The sequence below is a fragment of the Artemia franciscana genome, chromosome 6 (assembly GCF_032884065.1).
Source record: "Artemia franciscana chromosome 6, ASM3288406v1, whole genome shotgun sequence".
Taxonomy (NCBI): domain Eukaryota; kingdom Metazoa; phylum Arthropoda; class Branchiopoda; order Anostraca; family Artemiidae; genus Artemia; species Artemia franciscana.
The window spans coordinates 37,814,480-37,840,618 of NC_088868.1; the positions used below are offsets into that span (position 1 = coordinate 37,814,480).

The 26,139-nt window shown below is 35.1% G+C and overlaps 1 protein-coding gene across 1 annotated transcript in view; it reads right to left on the bottom strand.

Annotated features, from left to right (window-relative positions):
• The window catches only part of LOC136028385 (DNA replication licensing factor MCM6-like), an 85,301-nt gene that overhangs the window by 10,132 nt on the left and 49,030 nt on the right, over window positions 1–26,139 (bottom strand). The window contains exons 6-12 of the mRNA XM_065706196.1: window positions 25,472–25,643; window positions 22,483–22,607; window positions 17,877–18,110; window positions 15,398–15,565; window positions 9,652–9,789; window positions 6,579–6,731; window positions 991–1,138 (exon numbers count right to left, since the gene is read on the bottom strand). Of these exons, the coding sequence (XP_065562268.1) occupies window positions 991–1,138; window positions 6,579–6,731; window positions 9,652–9,789; window positions 15,398–15,565; window positions 17,877–18,110; window positions 22,483–22,607; window positions 25,472–25,643 (1,138 nt within the window). The remainder of the gene's footprint in view (window positions 1–990; window positions 1,139–6,578; window positions 6,732–9,651; window positions 9,790–15,397; window positions 15,566–17,876; window positions 18,111–22,482; window positions 22,608–25,471; window positions 25,644–26,139) is intronic.

Sequence of the window (26,139 nt, forward strand, 5' to 3'; positions counted from 1 at the left end):
ACGGCTCTGATTAGTTGAAAATGATGCCATACGACCAATTTCATCCAATCAAAACCAATTCCACGCAACTGTTGGTTCAACTTTGAAACAGATATTGACAACTTTGAGACTAAACAGATAAAAACTAAAAACTGCATATGAAGGTCTTCTTCATTAAAAATTAAATCCCCAATATTTCTTCATTTTTATAGATATATATGGTTGAATGAGTTTCCCGCTGACTCATTCAAACAATCAGGTTTCATTTTGACACTTGTATGATATAGCCCCGACCATTCAAGTTGTTCATCCACTGACGCTTATTGTGAGACAAGACAAAGAGAAGTGACAGAATAGATGGGAAATATATAATTTGGGCTATATATTTGCACATTAGGGGGTGGTGTGGGGGTAAAGTATTTGGACATTTTGAAGTTAGAAAACAATTCTTATTTCATAATATGCATCATAATTGTACCTAATGCATTAGCCATGCATACCCGCTGTACTTTTCCTCCCCCCCCCATAATGTGCAAATATATAGCCTAAAGTTGTTTCTAAATTATTATATTTTTATCATTTTTATTATATTTATATTTTTTAGGTATATTTCATTAGGATTGAGCGTTAGAGAAACAGGTTCTACTTAGATGAAGAATATTAGGTCAGGGTTATACCATACAAGTACCTTCATTTTTATTGCCCTTGGTACTTAAAAAAAAAATTACTTCGTATTTAATGTGAAAGAAAAGCATTTGCAGAGAGGGTAGCAAATCCGTGGAAATCTATACCAAACACTATGAAAACATACATATACAGATAGACATATACACACACATACATATAAAGAAACATTTTTTAATACCAGTAAGCAAACCTATTATTTTGAAATATAAGAGTATGTTTAATATAACTCTCATATTTCTGTCGAACATCAGAAAAGTTGATGATTTGTAATTTTTTTTTTGTTCGGGGGAAGGAAAGCAATTAGTTTAAAAACTTCTAACTAACTTGATGGAGCCTCCTGTCTTGCTTCTGCTTGTCCAGCTTCAGTGCGCATGTCATCCTCTTCTTCCTCCAAGTTCACATCCGGCTGTTCAATACGAATGATACTATGACTAAGCAAACGGTAGGCTTCTTTGACGTGATTTTCAGTTACCTGCACAACACAACAACAAAATCGCTATTATAACGCAATAATATTTGGCACAACAATAATATTTGGCACGACAATTGTGCAAATATTTGGCACAACAATTCTCCGCATTTTTTTTTACTAAAAGACTTCAGAGGTAATTATTTTGAATAATCCTTTACAACGTAGTGAGATACATGTGCTTCTGGAGAGTCAAGCAAAACTCTAAGCGAGACAATATAGACTCGTACAAAAAAAAAAAACTTAAAAAAAGGTGAGGAGGTGAGAGAAAGAGAGAGGGAGAGAGAGAGAAAGGGGAAAAGGAAGGGAAGTAGGGAGAGAGAGGTAGAGGAGAAAGAGAAAAATTTAATAATTGGATAATCTAGTAGAATGAATATCCTCAGGGCTCGGAGTGATTCTTCATCATTAGAAAAGGGACTTGACGGCCCGTTAAGGGACTTTTAGGGGTGAAAAGGAGACCAGAGTGGGAAGGTTGATTGTCATTCAGGGTCAAAACATTCCTTTATTCAGGAATCAGAAACGGTGGCGAAGTCGCCCTGAGAATCGTCATATTCATGAGCCTTGGAAGGGACTCGTTTTCCATATATATTAGTCAGTTGTCCTTTTTTTTCATTTTCTTTTTGTTCAAACTTTCAGTTATGATTATCTAAAAAAAAAAGAAGCAACTTCAAGACTAGAAACAATTTAAAAAAATCCGTATGACATCAGCTTGCATGCAAACTCATTCTTTTTTCGATTTCTTTGAGATTAGTGAACTTGCTTATCAAGTCTGACTTCCTCTTTTGTATATCCTATTTAGCATGCTCTTTTTCATCTATTTCCTTTTTTCGTCTTCTGACGTTTTCATGACATTCTCTAGTAGGGAATTGGCCAAGGCAACGTCCACACAATCCTTTGAAGCCTCCACACTCAGTAAGCAATCGGTGCCTCTTTCAAGAGTGCATCAACAATTGCTCGTTGAAATGTCAACTCGGTTCATCTACATTTCTTTCTGTTGGTCGTGGACCCTTCGTTCAGCTTGTTCTTTTAACTAGCTCTCCACATAGTCCTTTCGGGAATAGGAAACCTTTCGGGTTTGCTTCTATACGCGCTATTTTCGTCTATCATACCCATCTTCACATTTAGGATTCTTTATGACATGGAGGCTCTGTCTGGCGGAAGAAGTCTTTCTGAGAGCGGAAAATCCCGATTTGTGTCAGTACTGCCGTGCAATAATGTTAAAGCAGCTTTTACAAGCTTCGACGAGAACTAACTGGTGTTCTCAAGCAAACTGGTAGAAATTTCATCGGCAGATATGAGAATGTTGGATTTCACAAGTTTCACCTAGTTGGAAGTAAGTTTTTCCGCTCGACATGAGGAGCATGCACAAGGGGTTCGTTCTTCTGAAATGCTGCTGTGAATTTGGTTAAAAAAAAAAACACAGACAATGAATACATGAACTCGAGTTCTGCTAGCATACACTTCCTTTTGGTTAGCTTACAATCTTGACGTATTCTGCTGCCAACACGAAATTCTTCAAATGTTTCTCAGAAGGTGTATAAGGCAAAAAATACTCCAAGAGTGCCCGGAACTGATCAGCCGCTCAGAAAACAGCAGGACCCAACGTCAGCCACCTTGTTGGGACGTGCTACATGAAACTATTGTGTGGAACACACTTTCTTTATCTGGCACTCTTGAAAATCGCATCATACAGGCCAGCCAAGGGAAAAATGCATCAAGATGACCACAAAGTCAGATGGTGCCTTGCCAAATTTCTGGATTCATTTCATGAATGCGTTGTGCTCAACAGGAATGTTTCAAGTTCCAATATTCACAAGCTCTTTCAAGAACATTTTTATCGACACTAGGCCCATTGCTACATATCATTGTTAGTCTTTCAAGAGGTAAATTCATACTCCCAATGCATGACAACAGCTTTATTTTAAATCCCCACCAATTGCATGTCCCATGAAATGTCACTAGATGGCAACTTACGATTTGATCTCTTAAAGAGGACTAAAAGCGTACTTTAATCGGTAGCCCTCTTTTCCTTCACTGTTTGTAGTTTCATCGTATTCAAGAACAAAGTGAGCTTCACCTATGCCCTTCATATGATTCTGTTTACAGTGTGGGTGAAGAGGGTACAGAGCTTTCTTCGCACTCATTGACATCCTGGGGGGGCAGCTAGCCAGGGAACATGGCTTCAAAGACATCAATGATTCCGCCACGCAAAGCTGTAGACATAGAAGCTTCCAAGGACTTGAGTACCCAGATGATTTCTGCTTTGAATGGAACTTCTTTTTCAGATTTTAAAAATTTTTAATTCCATTTAGTTCTGTAACGAATTGACATTGATCTCAACTTGTTTCTTGTGCTCGTCCGACGAAGCATGCTGAATCAAACAGTTCGTGGTAACGAACTGTAGTAAGGAGCGACCCGGCTCAATAGTAAACGAAACTGTAAAAAACGGAATTTTGATTCTAAAAGATACATCAAAAGAATCGAACTTTCATGCTGATTCTAAATATATAAAGTTTCATCAAATTTAATCTTTGTCATCAAAAGTTACGAGCCTGAGAAAATTTGCCTTATTTTGGAAAACAGGGAGAAACACCCCCTAAAAGTCAAAGAAAATCACACCATCGCATTCAGGGTATCAGAGAACCCCATAGCAAAAATTTCAAGCTCCTATCTACAAAAATGTGAAATTTCGTATTTTTTGCCAGAAGACAAATCACGGGTGCGTGTTTTTTTTTTTCCAGGGGTCATCGTATCGACCAAGTGGTCCTAGAATCTCGCAAGAGGGCTCATTCTAACGGAAATGAAAAGTTCTAGTGCCCTTTTTAAGTGACCAAAAAATTGGAGGGCACCTAGGCCCCCTCCCACGCTCATTTTTTTCCCGAAGTCAACGGATCAAAATTTTGAGATAGCCATTTTGTTCCGCATAGTCGAAAACCATAATAACTATGTCTTTGGAATGACTCACTCCCCCACAGTCCCTGGGGGAGGGGCTGCAAGTTACAAACTTTGTCCAGTGTTTACATATAGTAATGGTTATTGGGAAGTGTACAGAGGTTTTCAGGGGGATTTTTTTTGGTTTGGGGGTGGGGTTGAGGAGAGGGGGCTATGTGGGAGGATCTTACCTTGGAGGAATATGTCATGGGGGAAGAGAAATTCAATGAAAAGGGCGCGGGATTTTCTAGCATTAATATAAAAAAATAACAATGAAAAAATAAACATGAAAAAAATTTTTCAACTGAAAGTAAGGAGTAGCATTAAAACTTAAAACGAACAGAGATTATTACGCATATGAGGGGTTCTAAAAATACTTTAGCATAAAGAGCGAGGTGTTTAGGAGGAGATAAATACCTTGCTCTTTATGCTAAAGTATTTTTAGTAATTTCAACTATTTATTCTACGGCCTTTCTGATTCAGGGGTCATTCTTAAGGAATTGGGACAAAACTTAAGATTTAGTGTAAAGAGCGAGGTATTAACGAGAGGACAAACCCCCTCATATAAATAATAAAAATATAAGAATATAAAAGTTTGTTACGTAAGTTAATTCTTAAGTTACGTATAATTTTTACTAATAAAAACGTTCGTTAAAAATTAAAAGTTCTAGGTGCCTTTTTAAGTAATTGAAAAATTGGAGGGCAACTAGGCCTCCTTCCCCACCCCTTATTTCTCAAAATCGTCTGATCAAAACTAAGAGAAAGCCATTTAGCCAAAAAAAAGAATTAATATGAAAATTTCATTTTGATAATTTATGGGTGGAGAGCCAAAATCAAAAATGCATTAATTCAAAAACGTTCAGAAATTAAATAAAAAAAACTATTTTTTATACTGAAAGTAAGGAGCGACATTAAAACTTAAAACGAACAGAAATTACTCCGTATATGAAATGGGTTGTCCCCTCCGTAATCCCTCGCTCTTTACGCTAAAGCTTTTAATTGTTTTAAAAAGCAGAATTGTGGCAGAGTCAAACTTTAGCGTAAAGAGCGAGGGATTGCGGAGGGGACAAAACATTTCATATACGGAGTAATTTCTGTTCGTTTTAAGTTTTAATGTCGCTCCTTACTTTCAGTTTAAAAAACTAGTTTTTTTTTATTTAATCAAAATGTAAAAGCCTTTGCGTCAGCTAAATTTGTTCCCACATATTTTGCAGTAAAAAGAAACCTCATCATCACCAATCCTACAACATTTATTTATCTTTCTGCTATTTGTGTCTTCTTTAGTTAGCCAGGAGCAACAAAATTTGCAATCTTTCCTAAAAAAAAAACTTGGGAGACCTGAAAGGGAAGTAAGTTTAAACAGAGAAGGGTACAAAATTTGTCACACAAGTACAAAATTTTTACCATCTGAACATGCTCATGGTGCAATGCTCTTCTCACTTAACCTGCTATTAGTTGACTAACTAGCCTTTTGAGGGAAAGAATATATAATTCTTACCGTTAGAATAAAAGTGGTTTTGAACAAATTCCTAATGGTATGTTTCGTTTCATGAAGATACAAGAAATTATCTATCCTTGAACATTACCACGATATGACCAATCCATCACACCCACCCTATAGACCAATGTTGCAATCTATCCTTGAATGGTACCACAAAGTGACCCATCTATCCTATCCATTATATAACTCAATTTTGTGCAGTTTTCAGCTGCCTATGTTTAGAACAGATTGACACTTTGACCACAGAAAAAGTTCCCTCTGTTTTGTTTCTTCTTTCTGTACTGCGATGGCGTAACCAAGAGACGTATGAAAACAACAAAGGAAATAATAAATGAAAAGAGAAAAATTAAATAGGTGAAAAACGAAAATTTCGTCAGCCAGTAGCAAAATATGAAGATGAAAATCAAGCAAATATTTCGACAAGGACCTCCGCCAAGTCGTTCTCAGTGCTCAAAAAAAAAGAAAGAGAAAAAAAAAAAAAAAAAAAAAAAAAAACAGCAACAAAATCTAACCTTCTTAAGTGAACTCTACACGAGGAGACTTTCTCTGCTAGAGAACTCTGTACGAGGAGATAACAAGACATCCTCGTTATATGTTTGCCTCGTTATATTTCAGCATTACCATCACATTTTCCCCTAACGAGAACTTGTCCTTGTGTATCGGTAAACCTTTAAGCACCGCCAGTATGTTTGCCATAACAAGACCTCCTCGTTATCTGTAAGCCCTTGAAGAATCCTCATCATATTAGCCATATAACGAGGTCTCCTTACTATATGTTTGGCTCGTCAAAATAGAGCACCACCATCAATATGTTTTCCTTAAAGACGCCTCCGTTATATGTGTCTTTGCCGCGTTACATCTAAACCATTGATTCATCTTCAGTGTCTTTACCATTAACGAGCTGTCTCGTTATATGTTTGCTTCATTAATAGCTAAAAAAGCTGATGATGCTTCAATGACTCAAAAGCACTGATATTTTTCAAGATTTAAAAAAAGTAAAATATAATTTACCTCTTCGCAGCAGTACAGTTTTGCCATGGCTTCTGAGAGGCGAATCATTGATTCCAACTGTCTCACTGTAATTCTCCAAGCTGATTGAGAAACTCCACCACCATCACGCTGCCTCAATCTTTTATAGTTCTCAACAAGTAGATCTCCAGCTTCCTAAAAACGGTTGAGAATAAACAAGGGTTGGAAATCCTCCCAAAAATATAGAGAGGTAGAGAAGAGACAGAGAGAGGGGGAGAGGGAGAGGGAAAGAGAGAGAGAAAAAGTGAGAGAGAGATAGAAATAAAGATAAAGAGAGAGAGAGAGAGTTTTGTGTTAACACGTCGTTTCTGGCTGTTTGGGTGCTACATAAATTCTGATTATACTTTTAGTTAAGTATATGAAGGTTTTCGTCCAGCATAGAACTTTCGGTAACATCCCACGTGACAACAGACATAAAAACAGCTGATTGACACCACCAGGGTGCAATCCATTTTTATTCTTCACCACCTTCACTGTTTCAGCGGGTCAACTGGTATAGTACTACTACTAACAGTAAATCAAGCCCCCTGAGGCCTATACAGCTGCACACATTTCATTTCCGTCCCTATTTATTCAAAATTTCACTATCTACCCCCCTCCACCCTCATGAATTTAAAATTTTCTTAAATCCTTTCTTACAACCTATTCCCACCAGGTTAGGGGGGGGGGAAGACTATCCAATTTTTATTTGGCCCAAAATATATGACAAAAAACCCAATCTTGGGCAATTTATCATCTCTATTTGTAAAACATGGCCCTGTCATGCTAATCTTTCTTACATTCAACCCCCGGAAAGAGATATCGCACTAAATTTTTTAAATAACATATTGTTTGGTATATTCTCCATCGAATGAGGATTGAATAAACTTTCAAAATTTATTTATTTATTTCCCTCACAACTAATTTGTATATCAAATGAAATAAATGTAATAGTATATGAAAGTATGCAGGTTATGTAAAGTATGTACGGGTATATGAAATAAAAAAATACGTAAATGAAAACCGTAAAAATATTTCAACAAATAGAACAAAGCAACAATTTACAATAGGCGTAACTGAATAAAACATGTAAAGAAAATAAAAATATTTACGAGTAATTTTAATTCTGGTAAAAACGAAAAAGCTTACGGATAGAGAGAATATTTTTAGACTGGGTAAAAGTTTATCTATTTTAATTTTAGCTAATGCCAACTACTCTTGAATTTAAATCTCGAAACTAATTCAGGGAAAGCAATTTGGAAAACCAAGCAAAAATTTAAACTAGTAAAGGCGGAGAATATGCGGGAGTGCTACTGCGCTACAATAGAGCCTAAAATATCACAATGATAGATAAGACTAAGTCACATAATTGATCAAAGTGTATTTCTAATTCTTTCTTGAATATATAAAATTAAAATCGATTCCCTTTGTTACTAATTTTCCTTGATCTAATCGTTTCTTCCTTATCTTTAGTTGAAGATTGAAAGTTAGCATCGACTTTGGATTTCGAGCTGATGTACTATAAGATAATCCCAAATAGTATAAAAACCTGGACAAAGTCCACAAAAATGATACATATAAATGGGGAAATAACAAACATCCTTCACTCCTGATTTAATACAAAACCAGTTGCTAACCTCATTTCCTACCTTAATCGCAGCAGTGTTATTCTCGCACATACCACCAATCAATCTAATTTACCTGGTATACTATAGAAGAATAAGACCTTCACTAAAGCTCTTATATCAGCTGAATAAAACGCTTGGTCATAATCTATAAAACTGAGGACTAAAGGGTTTGATGACTCAGGCACTCAAGTGTTAGTCTAAGAGTGAAAACTTAGCCGACGCATTCTCTCTCCTTCCTAAAACTGATTTTTCTCTGAAAATCTACAACATTTCTATGCTTAAGCATCATCATCCTAAGTAATTTGCTTCCTACAGAAACCAGGCTAATTAGAGAAAATAATAACTTAGACCAGTATACAAAGAGGAGGCTTTAGGCTCATTAAACCTTAAGAAGCTTATCTATTAAAGGGAGGTTTTAAAGGTGTTTGAGGTGCTCGTCGAAGGTACGTTTTCCGAAGCTAGTCTAAAACCGAAGCAAACCAAATGTTTACTACATGAAGCTATTTTTTTCGACACCCGACGCAAAGTCCAGAGGCCGAATAGAGATTCGAATCCTACCGGAATGTAGCTTAAGAAGAGGCACATTGCGCAAATATTGGGAAAAATATTGAAAAAAGCGAATCGTATAGAACAAGATAGTTTAAAAAGCAAACTTGCTTCTGTAATCATACTATATTCTTAACTTACTGATAACAAAGCAAACACCCAAAACAAAACATCGAGAATTCTTTTCGCAAGACAGTGGGACACTGTCTTGTCTTGGGACAATGAATATTTCGCCCCCATGTTCAAGGGCCGTCGTCAGCAAAACATAAATATATAAAAAGAAAAACTTACAACAAGATACAACCAATATAACTAAAATGAATTTTTTTTTAAAGAGTCCCAGCATCCTTACTTCAGCGAAGTTCAACCAGGAATCTGGTTGATTCATTCTAATTAGTTTCCCACTGTCTTGCGAAAATAATTAATTTTGATTAGTTAATTAAGATTTAAGACCCTATTGTTCTTCTTGTTTTTGGTGTTTGTTATCGAAAGGCACGGTTGTCTTCGCCGCTATTTATGATAACAAATCATTCGAAAGGATATCAATTTTATCGTTCGCTCTGTCAGTTTGAACTGCTTTAAAGGTCTTTTCATGTTTTTTTTTTCCTTATTCTTGTCTAAAATAATACTCCACCTTAGTAATTTTGTTTTCAATGCTGCCATAATGCATTCTCATTTTCCATTATTTGACAAAGAAAAGGGGTATTTTACCCTATTAATAGGGGTATATCGATTCCATGTTCTGCTGAGCTCCTTATGTATGAACATTATAGGCAATTTAAAAAATATCCTGTTTATATAGCAAATAATTATATAAATAAATGAAAAATAGTATAGTGAAAATTACATAAATACTATATAGGCAATGTAAAAAACTTAAATATTTTTGAAATTCAACTTACCCGAGAAATTGTTGGCTTAAACTGTCTGGCAAAAAGAAGGTACTTTAAAATATATTCTGGTGAGTAGACTCTTTCAATAGATTCTTCATTTCGACAATGAAGGTCAACAATTCGCTGTGCAATTGAATAATCCATCACCTAAAATAAATGAAACATCAACACCATTGATTGACAGTTAGGGAAGAAACTGACGGGCGAAAAAGGCCAAAATAAGATATGAAAAACTGTCAAAAAAAGACCAGTATTTGGGAAAGATCGACAATCCCACCGCAAAGTAGCATAAGCCCTTCAAAAAAGTTGTCACAGTTTTCATTACAATCTCGTTTAGATATTATAGACTTTAAAGATAAATAATTTTATTCGGCTTAAATTTTTATAGAAAAAAAAAATAGTACAAAATATATCATAAAATATCAAGATCTTACCGTTTTAGCTAAGAAATATGATAACAACTAGATCTGCCAGTGAATTTAGGACTAGAATTTAATACTAAAGACTTATCAGAAAAATCAGCGCCATCCCTCCATTACCCCAAAAACACATACGTTTTACAACGTCCTCTTATTTGCCATATAAAATACAGGTATTAAGGATGTTCTCAAATTCCTACTTTCCCTTCACTTCCAAAACCTGGGTCGGCCTCTATCGTACAAGTAAAGCAATAAGGGTCAGTGCTAAGGAAGTCAAAAAGAAATATGTTTCATAGAAGCGAATAATATTACTAGGTCATACATTAATTTTTCAAGGAAACGAAACAATATACTTTACAGGAATTACTTTTTCATATGATTATATTCTTCGTAAAAATTGTGTTTAAAGTAATAAATTGCAATTGTATTACTAAGTTTCACAGTTAACAATAAAAAAATGTTTCTAAAGGTAAATAAAAACGAACTATTAAAATAAAAAAAAATTTAAGGCACAAGGCAGCTCAAAAATACATCGACCTGAAGTTATATATATATATATATATATATATATATATATATATATATATATATATATATATAATTTGTTTCTGTGAAATCTGATTTTTGATCTACGAAATGGAATGTGCAAAGACATGAGAAACACCACCTTAATTTGGCAATATTATACATAGAGAAAAGAGTTACATTATACTTTATAGCTGTTTGATTGAAAACATCTTATTTTATTACCTTCTCTTTGCATTTTAAGTTCGATATTATGACATTTACAGCTAAAAAGGCAGAAAATCAAACTGCTGCATTATTGACATTTCTTTTTTCATTGCCTCCTTGAAAATTCAAAAACATCTTTGCCAAATTTAAATACTATTAGCAATGCCCGATCTAGTGCCTTTTATAACCTGTTTTAGCGCAGTGGATTGAAACTCTACTTGGCAATACGGAGCACCAGAGTTCGATCCCCGCTGCAACAAGGTTGGACGAATACTCACTAAACAAGTCTAGTGCCTTTTGTAGATAAAACAATTGTTTCAAGATTATATTAAAAGACAAACTATAGCCCGTAGTACAACTAAGTAATGCTAAAAAGCAACCATAGGTTTTCGAAAAAAGCATGAAGTAGGAGTAAACAGTCTGTCAGATTAGTCTGCCATGTCTTGGTATTGAAAAAAAATATACTCGTTTACCGGTTCATTATCGCATAGTCTACATTTTTTGGGTTTGAGCCATTTCAAGATTTTCCCCTTGTTTTAACCTAATTGATTATTTTGGTAATTTTTGTTTGTTTTAGTATTTTTCTTTCCCATAGCTTGGCTATATGTTATTGTGACTTTTTTTTTTATATATGTAAATTAATTGGCTTCTGAACCGTTCATACATGTTACGAATGAGGTATACGATATTTGACGGGACGTCATAATGCAGTAGTATATGCCACAGGCCCTCTCTCCAAATTAAGTCGAAAGCTTGTTTGAAGTCAATGAAGAGTTGATAGGGGTCCTAACCGTATTCAATGTTGGTAAAAACATTTACTAACAGATAAATATATTCAAGTTAGACCTTCGCTGTTATCAACCAAAGTGCTTTTTCATGGACGATGTATAACAAAACTGACTATCAGAGCAGAGAGGCTTTGTCTGCCACAAACACCTATGCCCTATGATGTAGCGTTCCTTTGAATGTGGTGGACACGTACACATATCATAAACGTACATCTTAAAAAAAAGGAAAGAAATCCAGAACTCGATTTTTAATCAGCTAAAAATAAGCTAAAAACATATGGCACCAAAGAGCTTAAGAAGGTGTGGCTTTCCTCTGAATGTGGTGGGAATCATACATCTATCATTATATGACAGATGTATGATATTACATCTTTAGATGTATTGTTAGATGTATGATGTATATTATACATAACGTACATCTTATCATAAACGTACATCTTAAAAAAAAGGAAAGAAATCCAGAACTCGATTTTTAATCAGCTAAAAATAAGCTAAAAACATATGGCACCAAAGAGCTTAAGAAGGTGTGGCTTTCCTCTGAATGTGGTGGGAATCATACATCTATCATTATATGACAGATGTATGATATTACATCTTTAGATGTATTATTAGATGTATGATGTATATTATACATACAAGCAAAAAACATAAAAATATATCTTCGGTAAAAAATTAGCTAAAAACAAGCTAAAAAGCTAAATATTATATGAACGATATAAATAACGTACATTCAACACTCTTTTATTATCCTAATAAAAGAGCGGTGAATGTACTATACAGAACGTTATATAAATGAATATTTGACGGTTCAAATTGGCAAAACTGACGAGCATGTGCAAATGTTAAATAAGCTTCATAATTTTAAAACAAACAAGAGAAATACTTTAAAACATAGTGGTTTTCAGGTTGAATAGACCTGAAAGACCTGAAATAGTCACAAGGAATCTCAGAATCTTGGTTTGCCTAGCTCTAATCAGATTCAAGGCCAAAGACAGGTAGGACTGATGACTTTCCTCATGAAAATGATAGGCAATGAAAATATTATACTGATTCGGATACTTTACACTTATTTGATTATCGACTCCTGTCTGTCCAAGAACCGAGGTTTGACTGACCAAAGGCTGATAAGAACTAACCAGGGTAGCCTATAAATCGTAACTCCGTAGCTCTGGAGTTGTCTTATTTTGAAGACAATATTTATTTTGAGGTGTTTGTTTTGAAAAATGTCTTAATTTTCAGTCTTTGGCTCTACCCAAAACAAAGTTCAAAGTCCCCCTCCCCCCTCCATCCCCCCAAAAAAACATAATAGTTTTGTTTTGTGCCAAAGTCAGAGAAAAAAAATGTAGCGTAAGCTCTTTTGCACGGATGGGTCATTTTTTTCCATCCCCTCCTCACAAAGTTCCAAACTTCTCACACCCCAAACAAATCCTGAAGGTTTAAAACTGACAACCAGCCATTAGACACAACAGGGTAGACTTTCTAAGCCAGTGTGAAATTCCTTACCTTTAAATTTACTCTACTGACTGTATGCTATTTCCATAGGCAGACATATTATCTTGCCTTTGGTCTACAGTTATAGCCAGTCAGTCAGACTAGAGTCTACTCTCATCAAGCGAATGTCTATGAGAAAAAATTTCCTGGGAGGGTGATTCAGATCTTAAAGCCTTCCCAAAAAATATTGAAAACTGTTTTAAGATTTTTTCAAAACGTTTCCAAAATTTTCGCATTATTCGCCTATTTTTGGGTTTTGATTAGCTAAGACCTCGACAAAATGTGTCCCATCAAAGAACGTCCTCTGAAACCTTCCGAATTAATACTTAATTTGCCTGTTTTTGGGTTTGAATTAGCTTAGAACTCCGCAAAATGTGTCCCACCAATGGGGGTCCTCAGAGACCTTTCGAATTAATACTTAATTTACCTGTTTTGGGGTTTTGATTTGCTTAGAACTCCACAAAATGTGTCCCATCAAAGAACGTCCTCTGAAACCTTCCGAATTAATACTTAATTTGCCTGTTTTTGGGTTTGGATTAGCTTAGAACTCCGCAAAATGTGTCCCACCAATGGGGGTCCTCAGAGACCTTTCGAATTAATACTTAATTTACCTGTTTTTGGGTTTTGATTTGCTTAGAACTCCACAAAATGTGTCCCACCAAAGGAGGTCCTCTGAGACCTTTCGAATTAATGGTTATACTATTTTTTCAATCTTATTTCTTTTGAACCACCCAACAGGTGCCACAGAATTTCTTAGATCTGTACTTCTTTTGACATCACGGTTCAAGGTTCTTTATAATAATACCAATAAATTACAGAGTTTTATATATTTTCTGTTGGCGGGGAGTAATGCTCTATCATGAAGTTGACATAGCGGCGTTATCACACCTAAGCGCACGCTTACCGTTATAGCTTACATATTTTTGCTGCATCTTCATACATCATATCGGTTCAACGGCATTGGACCGTTAAAAACACATTGGTTGAAAACATAAAAGAAAAAGCTTTCTAGCCAATTTCAATTCTGATTTTGCTATTTGCACTTTACGGATAGAATAAACCGGTTTTATACGAACAGCTCTCTGTTTTTACTGCATCCTTCGCGCAGGAAATATTTTGTGGCAGAAAATAAAAACCAACTTGGTAGAGGCGGAGTGTAAGGCGGAGCCGGAGTGTAAGGTGATCCTGCATAATAGCCAAGGCTGTATATAAAAGGGGGTCTCAATGTTTATCCCCAATATTTTGGTAGTTGCATAAACAACGTTTATTGCACCTTCAACTTCTTGAGGATTTTCGCCAGCCTGTACAATTTCTCCGCATATAGGGTCTCTAGTGAAAACATTAATTTCTTCTATTTACTTTAATTACGTGCCTGATTTTGTTCTTTTTTCTTTCAGTATATTTGATACATTATATTATAATAACAACTCTGGTCTTTGCTGTTGCATAGTAAATTAGCATTTTTTATTTATTTCAGATAAAGCATTGAATGACTTAAATGATTTTTATTCTTTTCTATTATATATCATTTTATTATTAATTTATCATTACTTTTTATTGTATTAATATTATTCCTTTATTGTATTATCATTGTTATTACTTTATTATTTATTCAGTAGTAATTATTTTAGCTTTATCTCTTTTTTAACTACACTTTAAGGTCGGTTCAGCATCATACCTAACTAATTATTTTAAAAAATACGGATTTATGACCAACATCTACAACGCACATCTCATGGGTAATTTAGGAAATATTTGCAGTGGCCAATTAAAATGAACGTTCTAATTATATATATATAAAGATTTTTAATTTATCCTAGGCATAGATAATGATCCATGACTACATATGACCTCAAATGACAGAACCAACTTCTAACCACATCATCATCAGCTTTGGAATGGAGTACTGCTTAACCAAGCAAAAAGTGCGCGGAAAAGTTCCATATGAATACATCTGGCTGCTTGCAATATTCTTAAGTTCAACTGCTTGCCATCAAGGACATATCCAGGATTTCTGTTCGGGGGAGGGGGGAGATCCTTCCAGAGGCACGATTTTACAAAAAAAAACTTTCAAAAACGTATCAAAAGCTTATTTATATGCGTTTTTTTACGTTTCTACGCGTCAGACAATTTATTTCTTTTTGGTGGGGGGGAAGAAGGGGGGTTAACCCAGACCCAATCCCTGGATATGGCCTTGCTTACCATAATACCAAAATTTGATGATTTTAGTATTTCACTAACTGTCACGTATTAGGTACTTGAAACAACTGACCCAAGGAATGCTATAAAAAAGTTATTAATCATAATAAAAAAACAGCTTCAAACCTCATTGCATTCATCAACGAGAATGAAAAACAAATCAAATCTTGACATAATAGGTGCTGTTAAAGTAATATTCTGACGGAGGGATTTTGCACGATCATACCGTCCACCAACAGGATTAGCAGCTGCTAAAATAGATGTCCTTGCATTCAATGTGGCTTTGACACCAGCCTGAAAAAGAAAACGAGTTCAAAGAAGCTCCTCCAACACCCTCGGTCCCTCTAACTTTTTAGCACAAAGGTATGCATGTTCCACCTTCTTTGAAGCGAAATCACGCAAGTATCTTGATTTGCAAAGTGGAGATAAAAGCGGAACCTTGATCCCATGAAATTGACAGGGTTACGGTTAATGTGGTTGCTTGGACAGCAGTCAAGTGCATAGACAAGATAAAATCTTTCAAATATAGAAGAAAAGAACATGACAGATAATGATGACAATCATTAAAGCATTCTAAAGATATATATACATTACAAGACAGATAAATGACAGATAATGAACATGACAGATTACAAGAACATGACAGATATAATGATGACAATGATTAAATCATTCAAAAGAGATATATACATTTATTAGTGTTGCAAGCATCGGAGTGCAGCCCCCAGGAGTAAGATTAACTGGAAGATCCCAACTTTCAATAAGTAAAAATTGTACTGTTAAATATTATACTTTGACATTTTAAACTCACATTTCTATAATAATTCATCACTAACTTCTTAAATGAAATTACATTCATATGATCAATTGCAAAGAGATGTGGTAATCGGGGAGGACCTTCACAAACAAGATTAGCCGAAAGCCCCTTCCCTTCAAAAATTTCAAATTTACGACATCAAACGTCATTTTATGGTTTGAAAATGTCATATTTTGACATTTGACTCACTTTTCCATAATAACTCCTTAGTAATTTCTTAAATAAAATATTTTATGCGCATCATTACGTAACGGAATCGGGGACAATCCTCAAGAACAAAATTAGTTTAAAGAGTCCTTTTCCTACAAAATTTTCAAAATTACGACTTGAAACGTCATTTAATAACTTGAAAATATCACGTTCTGACAATTCAGACTCACATTTTTATAGTAATTTATTAATAATTCCTTAAATAAAACAATCTGAGCATATGATTACCAGCACAGAGATGAGCGAAATCATCCGCTTCCGTAAGAAACCAGAATTATTCAGCGGAACAATCTGCGCTCTTTCGGATGTTCTATGTGATGACATGCAATGGAGCTACGCCCCTGCTGACTACTTAATGGGCATCGCTGTCAGACGTTTAGTCTGACAAATGACTTAAGTGACTTAAGTGACCAATGACTTTGTCATTGGTCACAGTTTCATGACTTTTTGGGCCATTGACAAAGGACTACTCTGAATCCTAATTGACACGTCAATACTCTTTTTTAGAGCAAAACAATCCTATCCCGCATAATTGTTGTTACAATAATTAACAGAGGAAGAAAAAATTAGGCTGGTACAATTTTACTAATTGCACTAAGGAGCGTTCGAAAAGGAGCATATTTATTCTTTAATCGCGTTCTCTTAGAATTGTTTTCAAGCAGTAGGACAATTCCGCTCTCCGGTGCGACTTGCCTGAAAGTTTTCAACCAGTAGGACAATTTCACTCTCAGGTTGTGAGTTACATGAAAAAGAAGACAATTTTAAGGAACAAGGAAATAACTGTCAAACATGAGAAACTCTCTTTCTGATTTGGAGGGTGGGAGTTCAAGCCGCTTTGCGACAGCCACACGGTAATAAAAGACTAAAAATTCAAACTACGCTATATTTAAAAATTTACCTATTCTAAACTCAGCAGACTTTGCCCCCAAACAGGATGGCAGTATATAATACACGTAAGTCTATGCAAACAGATAGGTGGCTTGTGGCTCATGGTTCTGACAGTGGCTCGACATCGCTGTATATGCGGTTCAACGAGTAAGCTTAAACCAACAGAAACAAGTTATTGATTAATTTCGATTTATTTTTACCACACTCTGTTGCACCATCGTGAAATGCCGCTGAATGCTTCTCCATAGATGTTGACTCTATGTATTCTATTCTTTTTCCGTAGATATGGCGGCATTAACCCTCAAATAAATTTGGTGCCAATACCTTAGAAGTCTACAACGCCAAAGTTCTTCAAGTAGAGTAGCCAAATATGTAACTGATCCTAGCTAACCACAGAGGTTTACAAATTTACTATTAAAACCGCATTTTTAACATCTAAATACGGTCAAAAACAAATCTCATTATCCAGATGTGACCCAGTGAGATCCTCAGATGAGGATCACAGTGGACTGTGATCCTCTGGAATGTTATCTAATATAAACATTCATCATTTTAATATTAAAGTTGAAAATAATTTCATATTTTCTCCTTCTTGAAGGTTGTCCTCTATTTCAAATTAGAAATTCATAAATAGGTCTATTAGAGGTCCTAGAAATAAGTCTTAGAAATATTTAGCCGAACTTGCAATACCTTTGTGATGGAGATCGTTTGTTGTTCCATTGCTTCGTGGATAGCGACCTGATCTTTTGGGTCCATTTTATCAAACTCGTCAATGCAACAGATACCATTGTCTGCCAACATGAGAGCACCAGCTTCAATGACAAATTCAAATGACTCTTCGTCCTTAACGACAGCGGCAGTTAAACCAGCAGCACTGGAAGCTTTGCCTGATGTGTAAACAGCTCGAGGACTGAAGTCTGCCACCTAAAAGGGATTGATTTACAACAAACGATAACAATTGAAACAGGAGATAGCCTGTATTATTACGAGGCTTAGACTTGTTTTGACTCTTGTGTATTAGTAGAGCTTTTCTGACGAATGAATTTCTTAGGAGCATACTTGTGTTGGACATACTACAATTCAGCACCATTAGGACCATAGCTACCACAGTAAGATGTTAACTTCTCCATCTTCTAAAAAAAAAAAAAAAAAAAGATAAAGCGACTCTAGTAGTAATTAATAAATTTCTGAGGAGCTTATGCTTGTTGACCATATTCCAAATCAGCATTAGCAGAACCATTATTACCACAGCAGGTTGGTAGAGTGTCTCTCTTCTGTAAGAAAACATACGAGATAAAGCCAGTCTATGGCGGCAATTATAAATGTATAAGAGGTATATACTTGTAGAAACCATATTCCATTCAGCATCATTAGGGCAACAGTTACCAAAGTCTGCTGTTAGTGTCTCTTCCGAAAGAGAAGATGCGAGAACCAGCCATTATGGAGCAGCAATCCGTAAGGTTGTAAGGAGAATATTCTTGTATTGACCCCGTTCCAGTTCAGCAGTATTAGGACCATAGTTACTATAAAAATGGAGTAACTTCCGTTAAGATTCCAAAAGTGTAGAGAACGTATCGTTGATTTTCCTCTGAATTAAACTCGTTTTAAATTGTACTGGTATTCATCTCAGGTGCCTCATTTTTAATTTACTATGGTGTATTTTTGTTTCACTGATATGTAAAATCAATTTTTATTGTTATTTACTTCCTATGTGTGTTTTTGTATATTTTCTTTTTTCCCTTTATTTATTCATTTTTTTATGATCTTAAAAAGGGCTTATGCCAGGTTTGCCTGTCATATACATATACACACACACATATATATATATATATATATATATATATATATATATATATATATATATATATATATATATATATATATATATATATATATATATATATATATATATATATATATATATATATATACATAATTAAAAAAGAAATCACCAATACAACAGCACAAACACAGAAATAAATATAAAAAAAAGACAGAAGGAGAAAGGAGGATTGTTTTCCTACTTTAGTAATTAATATAGATCAGTACTTGAATGAGGCCTTAACCATACTCATCCATCCAATTACATAGGTCAAACAGTATAGCCATACACAATCAACCAAAAAGAAAAATCCATGGACAGGCAGTTGTGTCGTAAGTAAGTATTAGTTGTCAATTACCGAATATTATCTTGTCAAACATTGCTTTCTATTAGTTTATGTCATGAAAGAATAATACGAGATATTAATAATTAAAAGAAAGTTATCTAGTTCACATCAATACGCATTTCAAACAATTAGATAATTCATTTAAAACCGCCATCCAGTTTAGGAGAAAGAAAGAGAAGCAGCTCTCTCATGAAACTAATCATCTAACAAAAAGATAGTGAATCACACGAAAGCAGTGCACTGGTGTGGTGCATCTTTCAAGCTTACCTCTCATATCCAAAGAAGAGATAGATAATCTAATTTCAGCAATATTTCATCTACTTCAGTTATGCATATGGTTTTTGGTTTAAGCCATCTCTGTTTTTCTTACGTTAATCATTTCCAGACACGCCCCTTCTTTTTTCCTTAGGCAAATGATGGTACTATCACGTTATTTAAGATGTTTCAGACTTCATTTGGGTATCCCCAGTAGATGAATAGGACATTACCCTATGTTTTCAAATACTTAAATATTTAATTGAATATTTAAGCTTCATTACTTCTGGTGATTTTTTTTCCATTAAAGGGCCCATTCACAAGGAACTTTTACTAATACTGATATTTAGCTTGCGATATTTTGAGTTAATCATGTTTCATAGAATGTTCTGATTGGCTCAGTAAAATCTCTTTTACGAATAGGCCTTTAGCAAGATTTCCCCGTAGACCAATATCATTCCTTATTGTGTTGTAACAGCAACATATTGATCTTGTCTTTTTTTTAACCCCGCGATTTCAACTTATTGCTAAAAGGTGGCAAGAGTCTGACGTCCACAGTTTTTACGAAAGGTGAGGATCTAAACCCAGATTGATGAGTATGACAGCACATTTCGCAAAGCTGTGTAAAACTGAGGACCAGAAAAGGATGGATTTGGCTAGTGATTGAGCCTGTTGTCAGCGAGTTGAAGCGGATAGTCTATGTGGAAGAAGACTATATGGAGTAAGCAGCCAACCTTTCGTTTCATGAGCCATTTTTCTGCTTACACAGAAGTATTTCGAGAACCAAATGTTGTCTAATAGTGACTACCAAGATCCATCTATGAATTTGATTTTGGCTCCAAATGAAAGGAGCAAGATAAATTCTAAGCCAACCTTTTTCAGCATCTGTAAAGGCGTGCTAATTAACAAACCTTGGAATTCGGATTTACTCCACATTCTAACAAATTACAAGTGACAAAAATCAAGAATTAACACCAGCAGCTGTAGAGCGCAAAGATTTATCAGCTTTAGAGTCAGCCCCCTCATTCAGAAGACACTCTACAACACACAAACGTTGTGAGGACAAGGCTTTGTCTAATGGTGTACTACCAGAACCATCTATGGAATCGATATTGCCGCCAAAAGAGAGGAGCAACTGACAAATAATGGGACAGCCTTTCTCAGCAGCATAATGTAGAGGCATGCTCTTCCAACGGTCCTTAGAATTTGGATCTGCTCCACGATTTAAGAAGTATCTAACTACTTCAATTTTATTACCGAGTACAGCACAATGTAAAGGGGTTCTTCTGTCGTTATTTAACTCATCTATCCCAACACCAGACGAAACAAGCCATTTACATATACACAAGTTTCCTCGAAAAGCATGGTCATGAATTTCTTCGTGATAAAGATCTTCTACAGATTCATAGCCATTATTTTCCAACTCCTCCATAACACGTTTCATTACTCCCATGATTTACAAATATTAAAAACGGTTTTTTTACACGGATATTTAATTTTAGTAGCTATACTTTCGTGAATATAACATTTCTACTTTTAGTAGCTGTTCATTATAGCAGGAGCAGGGAATGAAGTTCTTTTAAATTATGTCAAGATTTTTATACATTTTTGGCTTTTGGCTTTTTGCTTTTGAAAGAAACTCTTTAGCATCAAATATATGGTTCCGAACGCACGCATCCTCGATTCGTCATAGAAATCAACTAAATCGAATAAACTGAATAAAACACAGCTTGTATTCTATTCATGTATGTCAGTAGCAATAGATGAATTGCGTAAAAAAAAGAACAAATGCACATAGCTGTAACTTGTCATGTGACAAGTCACAAAAAAAGAACAAATGCACATAGCTGTAACTTGTCATGTGACAAGTCACAAAAAAAGAACAAATGCACATAGCTGTAACTTGTCATGTGACAAGTCACAAAAAAAGAACAAATGCACATAGCTGTGACTTGTCATGTGACAAGTCACAAAAAAAGAACAAATGCACATAGCTGTAACTTGTCATGTGACAAGTCACAAAAAAAGAACAAATGCACATAGCTGTAACTTGTCATGTGACAAGTCACAAAAAAAGAACAAATGCACATAGCTGTAACTTGTCATGTGACTTGTCATATAACTAGATTGCCAAAAAACTGAACAGAAAACGACTTTAATGTTCCAAGTATCCATAAAAACCACAAAACAGAAGTAAAATTACGTTAAAGAAAGAGCAATTTACATCATAGTGTAATTCGTCACATGGATTTACAAATTGTCGTCATACAGTAAATACCCATCAGTGTAACTCTTCATTCGACGGCATATAATTGGATTGCCAAGAGCCAACCCTGAACCGTCCAATTAGAGCCCACCATGCTATCCACAACGCAAAGTAGGTTTATAGACACTAATAAAGGATACAGAATGATGAAAATCCATGTGAATGTGACATCATTGACATGAATTTTTTCTACAAAATTAAGACTCTAAGCGAAATTTCTCACAGTTGCGACCTATCTAAATTGTATCTTTTTTTACACCAAAAAAATGTTAGTTTACCAATTCTCAGAAAAAAGAATTGAGTGCCGTTTTCGAAAATGCATAGACAAAATGCAATTTGGTCTCAGAAAAATTACCTTATATCGATTTCGATTGGGCTTGAATTTCCTTGAAAGAAATGGATTGCCACATATGCGGCTCGAAGGCGGGGCAAAGGAGAAATATCTGACTTTTGCAAGCACAAAATCTTTTTTTTTGAGAAGATAGGGCCTTTCACAACCTTATATTAATCGTAGCCCCACTTGGCCAACGATCGGGCCACTTGGTTAACCCTATTGAAGTTTCCACTAAATAGTAGTTGCTGAAATTTGCTCAACGTTATTACATACCTGTTTAAGAAATTGTGATTTCGCGCAGCTAGGATCACCAACAATGCACACGTTAACATCCCCTCTTAATGAAGTCCCTTCTCCAGTTTTCTTCGGAACGCCACCAAATAACATCAAAACTATCCCTGGATAAATTGATGATTAAATTACTGATACATGTGAGCAGGTCATATCCAGGATTTTTTCGGGGTAGGGGGCACAAAAACTTCAAAAAACACAACAACAATTTGTTTATGTTCATTTTTGTTATGTTTTAATGAGCCGGACAAACACTTCTGGGGAGGGGGGTCGCCCCCCCCCCTCTTGATACGGCTCTGCAGAAGAGCATGTAATAAATTTCCCAACATCGAGAATGTAGTTTACTAGTCAGATATCCTGTCGAACGATAGACATAAAAAGAAAAAACTGTAGCATCTACTTTTTTTGTGAGATCCAGAGAAAAATACTTTGCCCCTTCCCCAAAAAAGTAAATTCTAAGCAATCCTTAAATCCCTCCACCCCTAAAAAACTTCTCCAAGAAGTTTCAAATTCAACCCCTAGACTTGAGACAAAACAGAATGAGCCTGCCGAAACTACACATAAACTTCGTCATCTTTTAACAAAACTAACTCTATGCAATTTCTATATAGCAAAATACTTGCTTGCCTTCAGACTTCAGGCACCCGTTGTATGACACCATACGATTGAGTTCAGGGCTAAAAATATTGAATGGTATTGGTATTGGATGGAATTATTTTTATATTTAAAAAATACCGTCCCTCTTACCCCAAAAATTAAATTCTAAGTAATCCTTAAACTCCTCCACCCCTCAAAAAATTCACTAGTTACAACTTCATCCTCCAGCCTTGAGACAAAACAGAATAAACCTAATATGACTACACTTTAAACTTAATCTTTTAACGGAAGAAACTACATGCAATCTCTATAATAAGAAATATTCGCTTGCCTTCAGGCTTTATTACTCCTTACAATAACATCCCGCGATTGTTTTCAGAGCTGAAAATTAGTAACTGACTGGAAGTTATGGACATTTGCTGATTATATGACACAAGATAAGGTAAGACAGAGGAAAAAATCTCGAATGAATTCTTCTATCAAACATCTATTAATACAACAGTATCACAATTAAGAAAAAAAAAGCAGAGATAGAATACACGAAAAGAAATAAAATTAAATCAATAAGCCTAAATAGGAAAACGCGAAACTGCCCGAAAAAAGGAAAAGATTTAAAAGGAGGAAAATAACTGGTATTTTTATTCAGAATTATATGATTTACTTTTTTTGTATCTAGGGAGAATTTCTATGTTTAGGGATCACTAAAAATTTCGAGATCAGAGGCAGTAAAAACATAGTAGCAATCTTGTCTGATAGAAAAAGCACTTTCATTGGGTTGATCGTTAACGCATTCTATATTTATCTACGTTATGTTAAATATAAAATATTATAAAAACACAGGATATTTTAATTTGACACTAAAAACAAAAATTTAAGACAAATATTTTAGAACCCCCTCCAAGACCCACTTTCAACGTTTGAAAAGAATTTTCAGGCTACCCATGTAAAACGGGTTCTGGAAGAGGTTGCAAAATTTGATTTTTAACTTTGCTTTCTTTGTCAAATCAAATATTTTGTTTTAATTTATTTGTTTTATATGTGGTGAAGACGGGGAGGGAGCTGTGAGATAGAAACTTTATCCCATTTTTCCATCCATGCCTAAAAATTCCTAGCTGTTAAAATATTCAATTTTTGATGTTTTTTTGTTGTTGATGTTGTCTCAACCAAATATTATTCGGGTTTTCCAATTATTATTTAATATGCATTTCTCGATTTCTATCAAAATCAACTCTATTCCGCTTAATTCATTTAACTCAACACTCATTCAATTCCACCCCCATCCCCCTTGCAACACAACCCCTGAAACAGGTTAGGTCAAATCTGGTTGAGTTGCACGACGGTTGATTTAAACGGGGGTTGTTTTATTGATTTAAACGGGGGTTGATTTAAACGGGGGTTGTTTTATTGATTTAAACGGGGGTTGATTTAAACGGGGGTTGATTTGTTTTATTTTTGGCATTGTCTTTTGCCTAAAGAATCTTATGTCTCAGATGCTCCATTTTCAATTCGAATCGGATCCGGGGACATAGACGGTTGGGGGGGGGATACAGAAATCTTGGAAAACGCTTAGAGTGGAGATATCGGGATGAAACTTGATGGGAAGAATAAGCACAAGTTATAGATACGAGATTGACATAATTGGTACGGATCCGTTCTCTTTGGGGGAGCTGGGGGTTGTTAGTTTGGAAAAGTTAAAAAATTGAGGTATTTTTAACTTAAGAACGGGTGACCGGATCTTGATGAAATTTGATGTTTAGAAGGAACTCATGTCTCAGAGCTCTTATTTCAAATCCCCACCAGATCTGTTGACATTGGGGGGAACTGGAGGGGAAAACAAGAAATCTTGGAAAATGTTTATTAATGTCGTAGATACGTGACTGACGTAACCGGACTGGATCCGCTCTCTTTGGGGGAGTTAGATGGTGGAGTTCAGTGCTTTGGCGAGTTTGGTGCTTCTGGACGTGCTAGGACGATGAAAGTTGGTAGGCGTGTCAGGGAACTGTACAAATTGACTTGATAAAGTCGTTTTCCCCGATTCGAACATCTGGGGGGCTGAAGGGAGAGGAAAAATTAGAAAAATCGAGGTATTTTTAACTTGCGAGTGGGGTGATAGGATCTTAATGAATTTTGATATTTAGAAGGACCTAATGGATCAGAGCTCTTATTTTAAATCCCGACCGGCATTAAGCCTCTGATTTTCCTTTTAAAGCAATCTATTGATTCTTAGAATTTTGCTAGAGCTCACACCATATGAGCTCTTGGCTCTTCCGACCTCGTCACAAGTGTCATATGAGCTCTTAGCTCTTGTTTTGTATAGGCTAAGCAGATTTGACATCTGAATCACTCAAAAGCTAACAATAGTAAAAAAAAATACCTTTTTTGACTTCTTCATTCCCATGAATAGTTGGAAATAGGCTTGTTGTCAGATTTTGGAGAAGATTTTTGTCGCGAGACATCTCGAATATTTTCAACCATTCATCATCTGTCATCTGCTTCTTCAGCAATTCTGCAGTTAACCCTTCTGATCTAATCTCTGTATTTGAAAACTAAATCAAAAGGGTTTAAGTTAGTACCAATCATTTTAATTAACTATTAACACTAATGAATAAAATTGCTGATACAACAACAAGAAACTTCTCTTTTAAATTTTGCATTTTAAAAATATAAAAACGATTTTTAATAATAAAAGAATAATAACAAGAACACAATTATGGTACAAAATATTTAGTAATTCATAGTTCATAACAAAATCTTAAGGGGATAAGAACAACACTAAAGTACAAGGGGCAAATCAAGAAAACTGGGATTATCTACGATTTTTATTTTGGATCAGCTATTAAGGATTTTGGATTTAGGATATTGGATTTTGGATATTTGTTTTGGATCTTTTTCGTTACAAAAATTACCCCTTGATTGCCAAACTAAATCATGGAGATAAATAAGAAGGAACTTTCTCGGTTTACACAAAAGGCGGAACCGAACGACCATATTGCCCAAATATGGTCAAGCATTTCAACAACAGGGCTTTTCAGAACCGAAGTG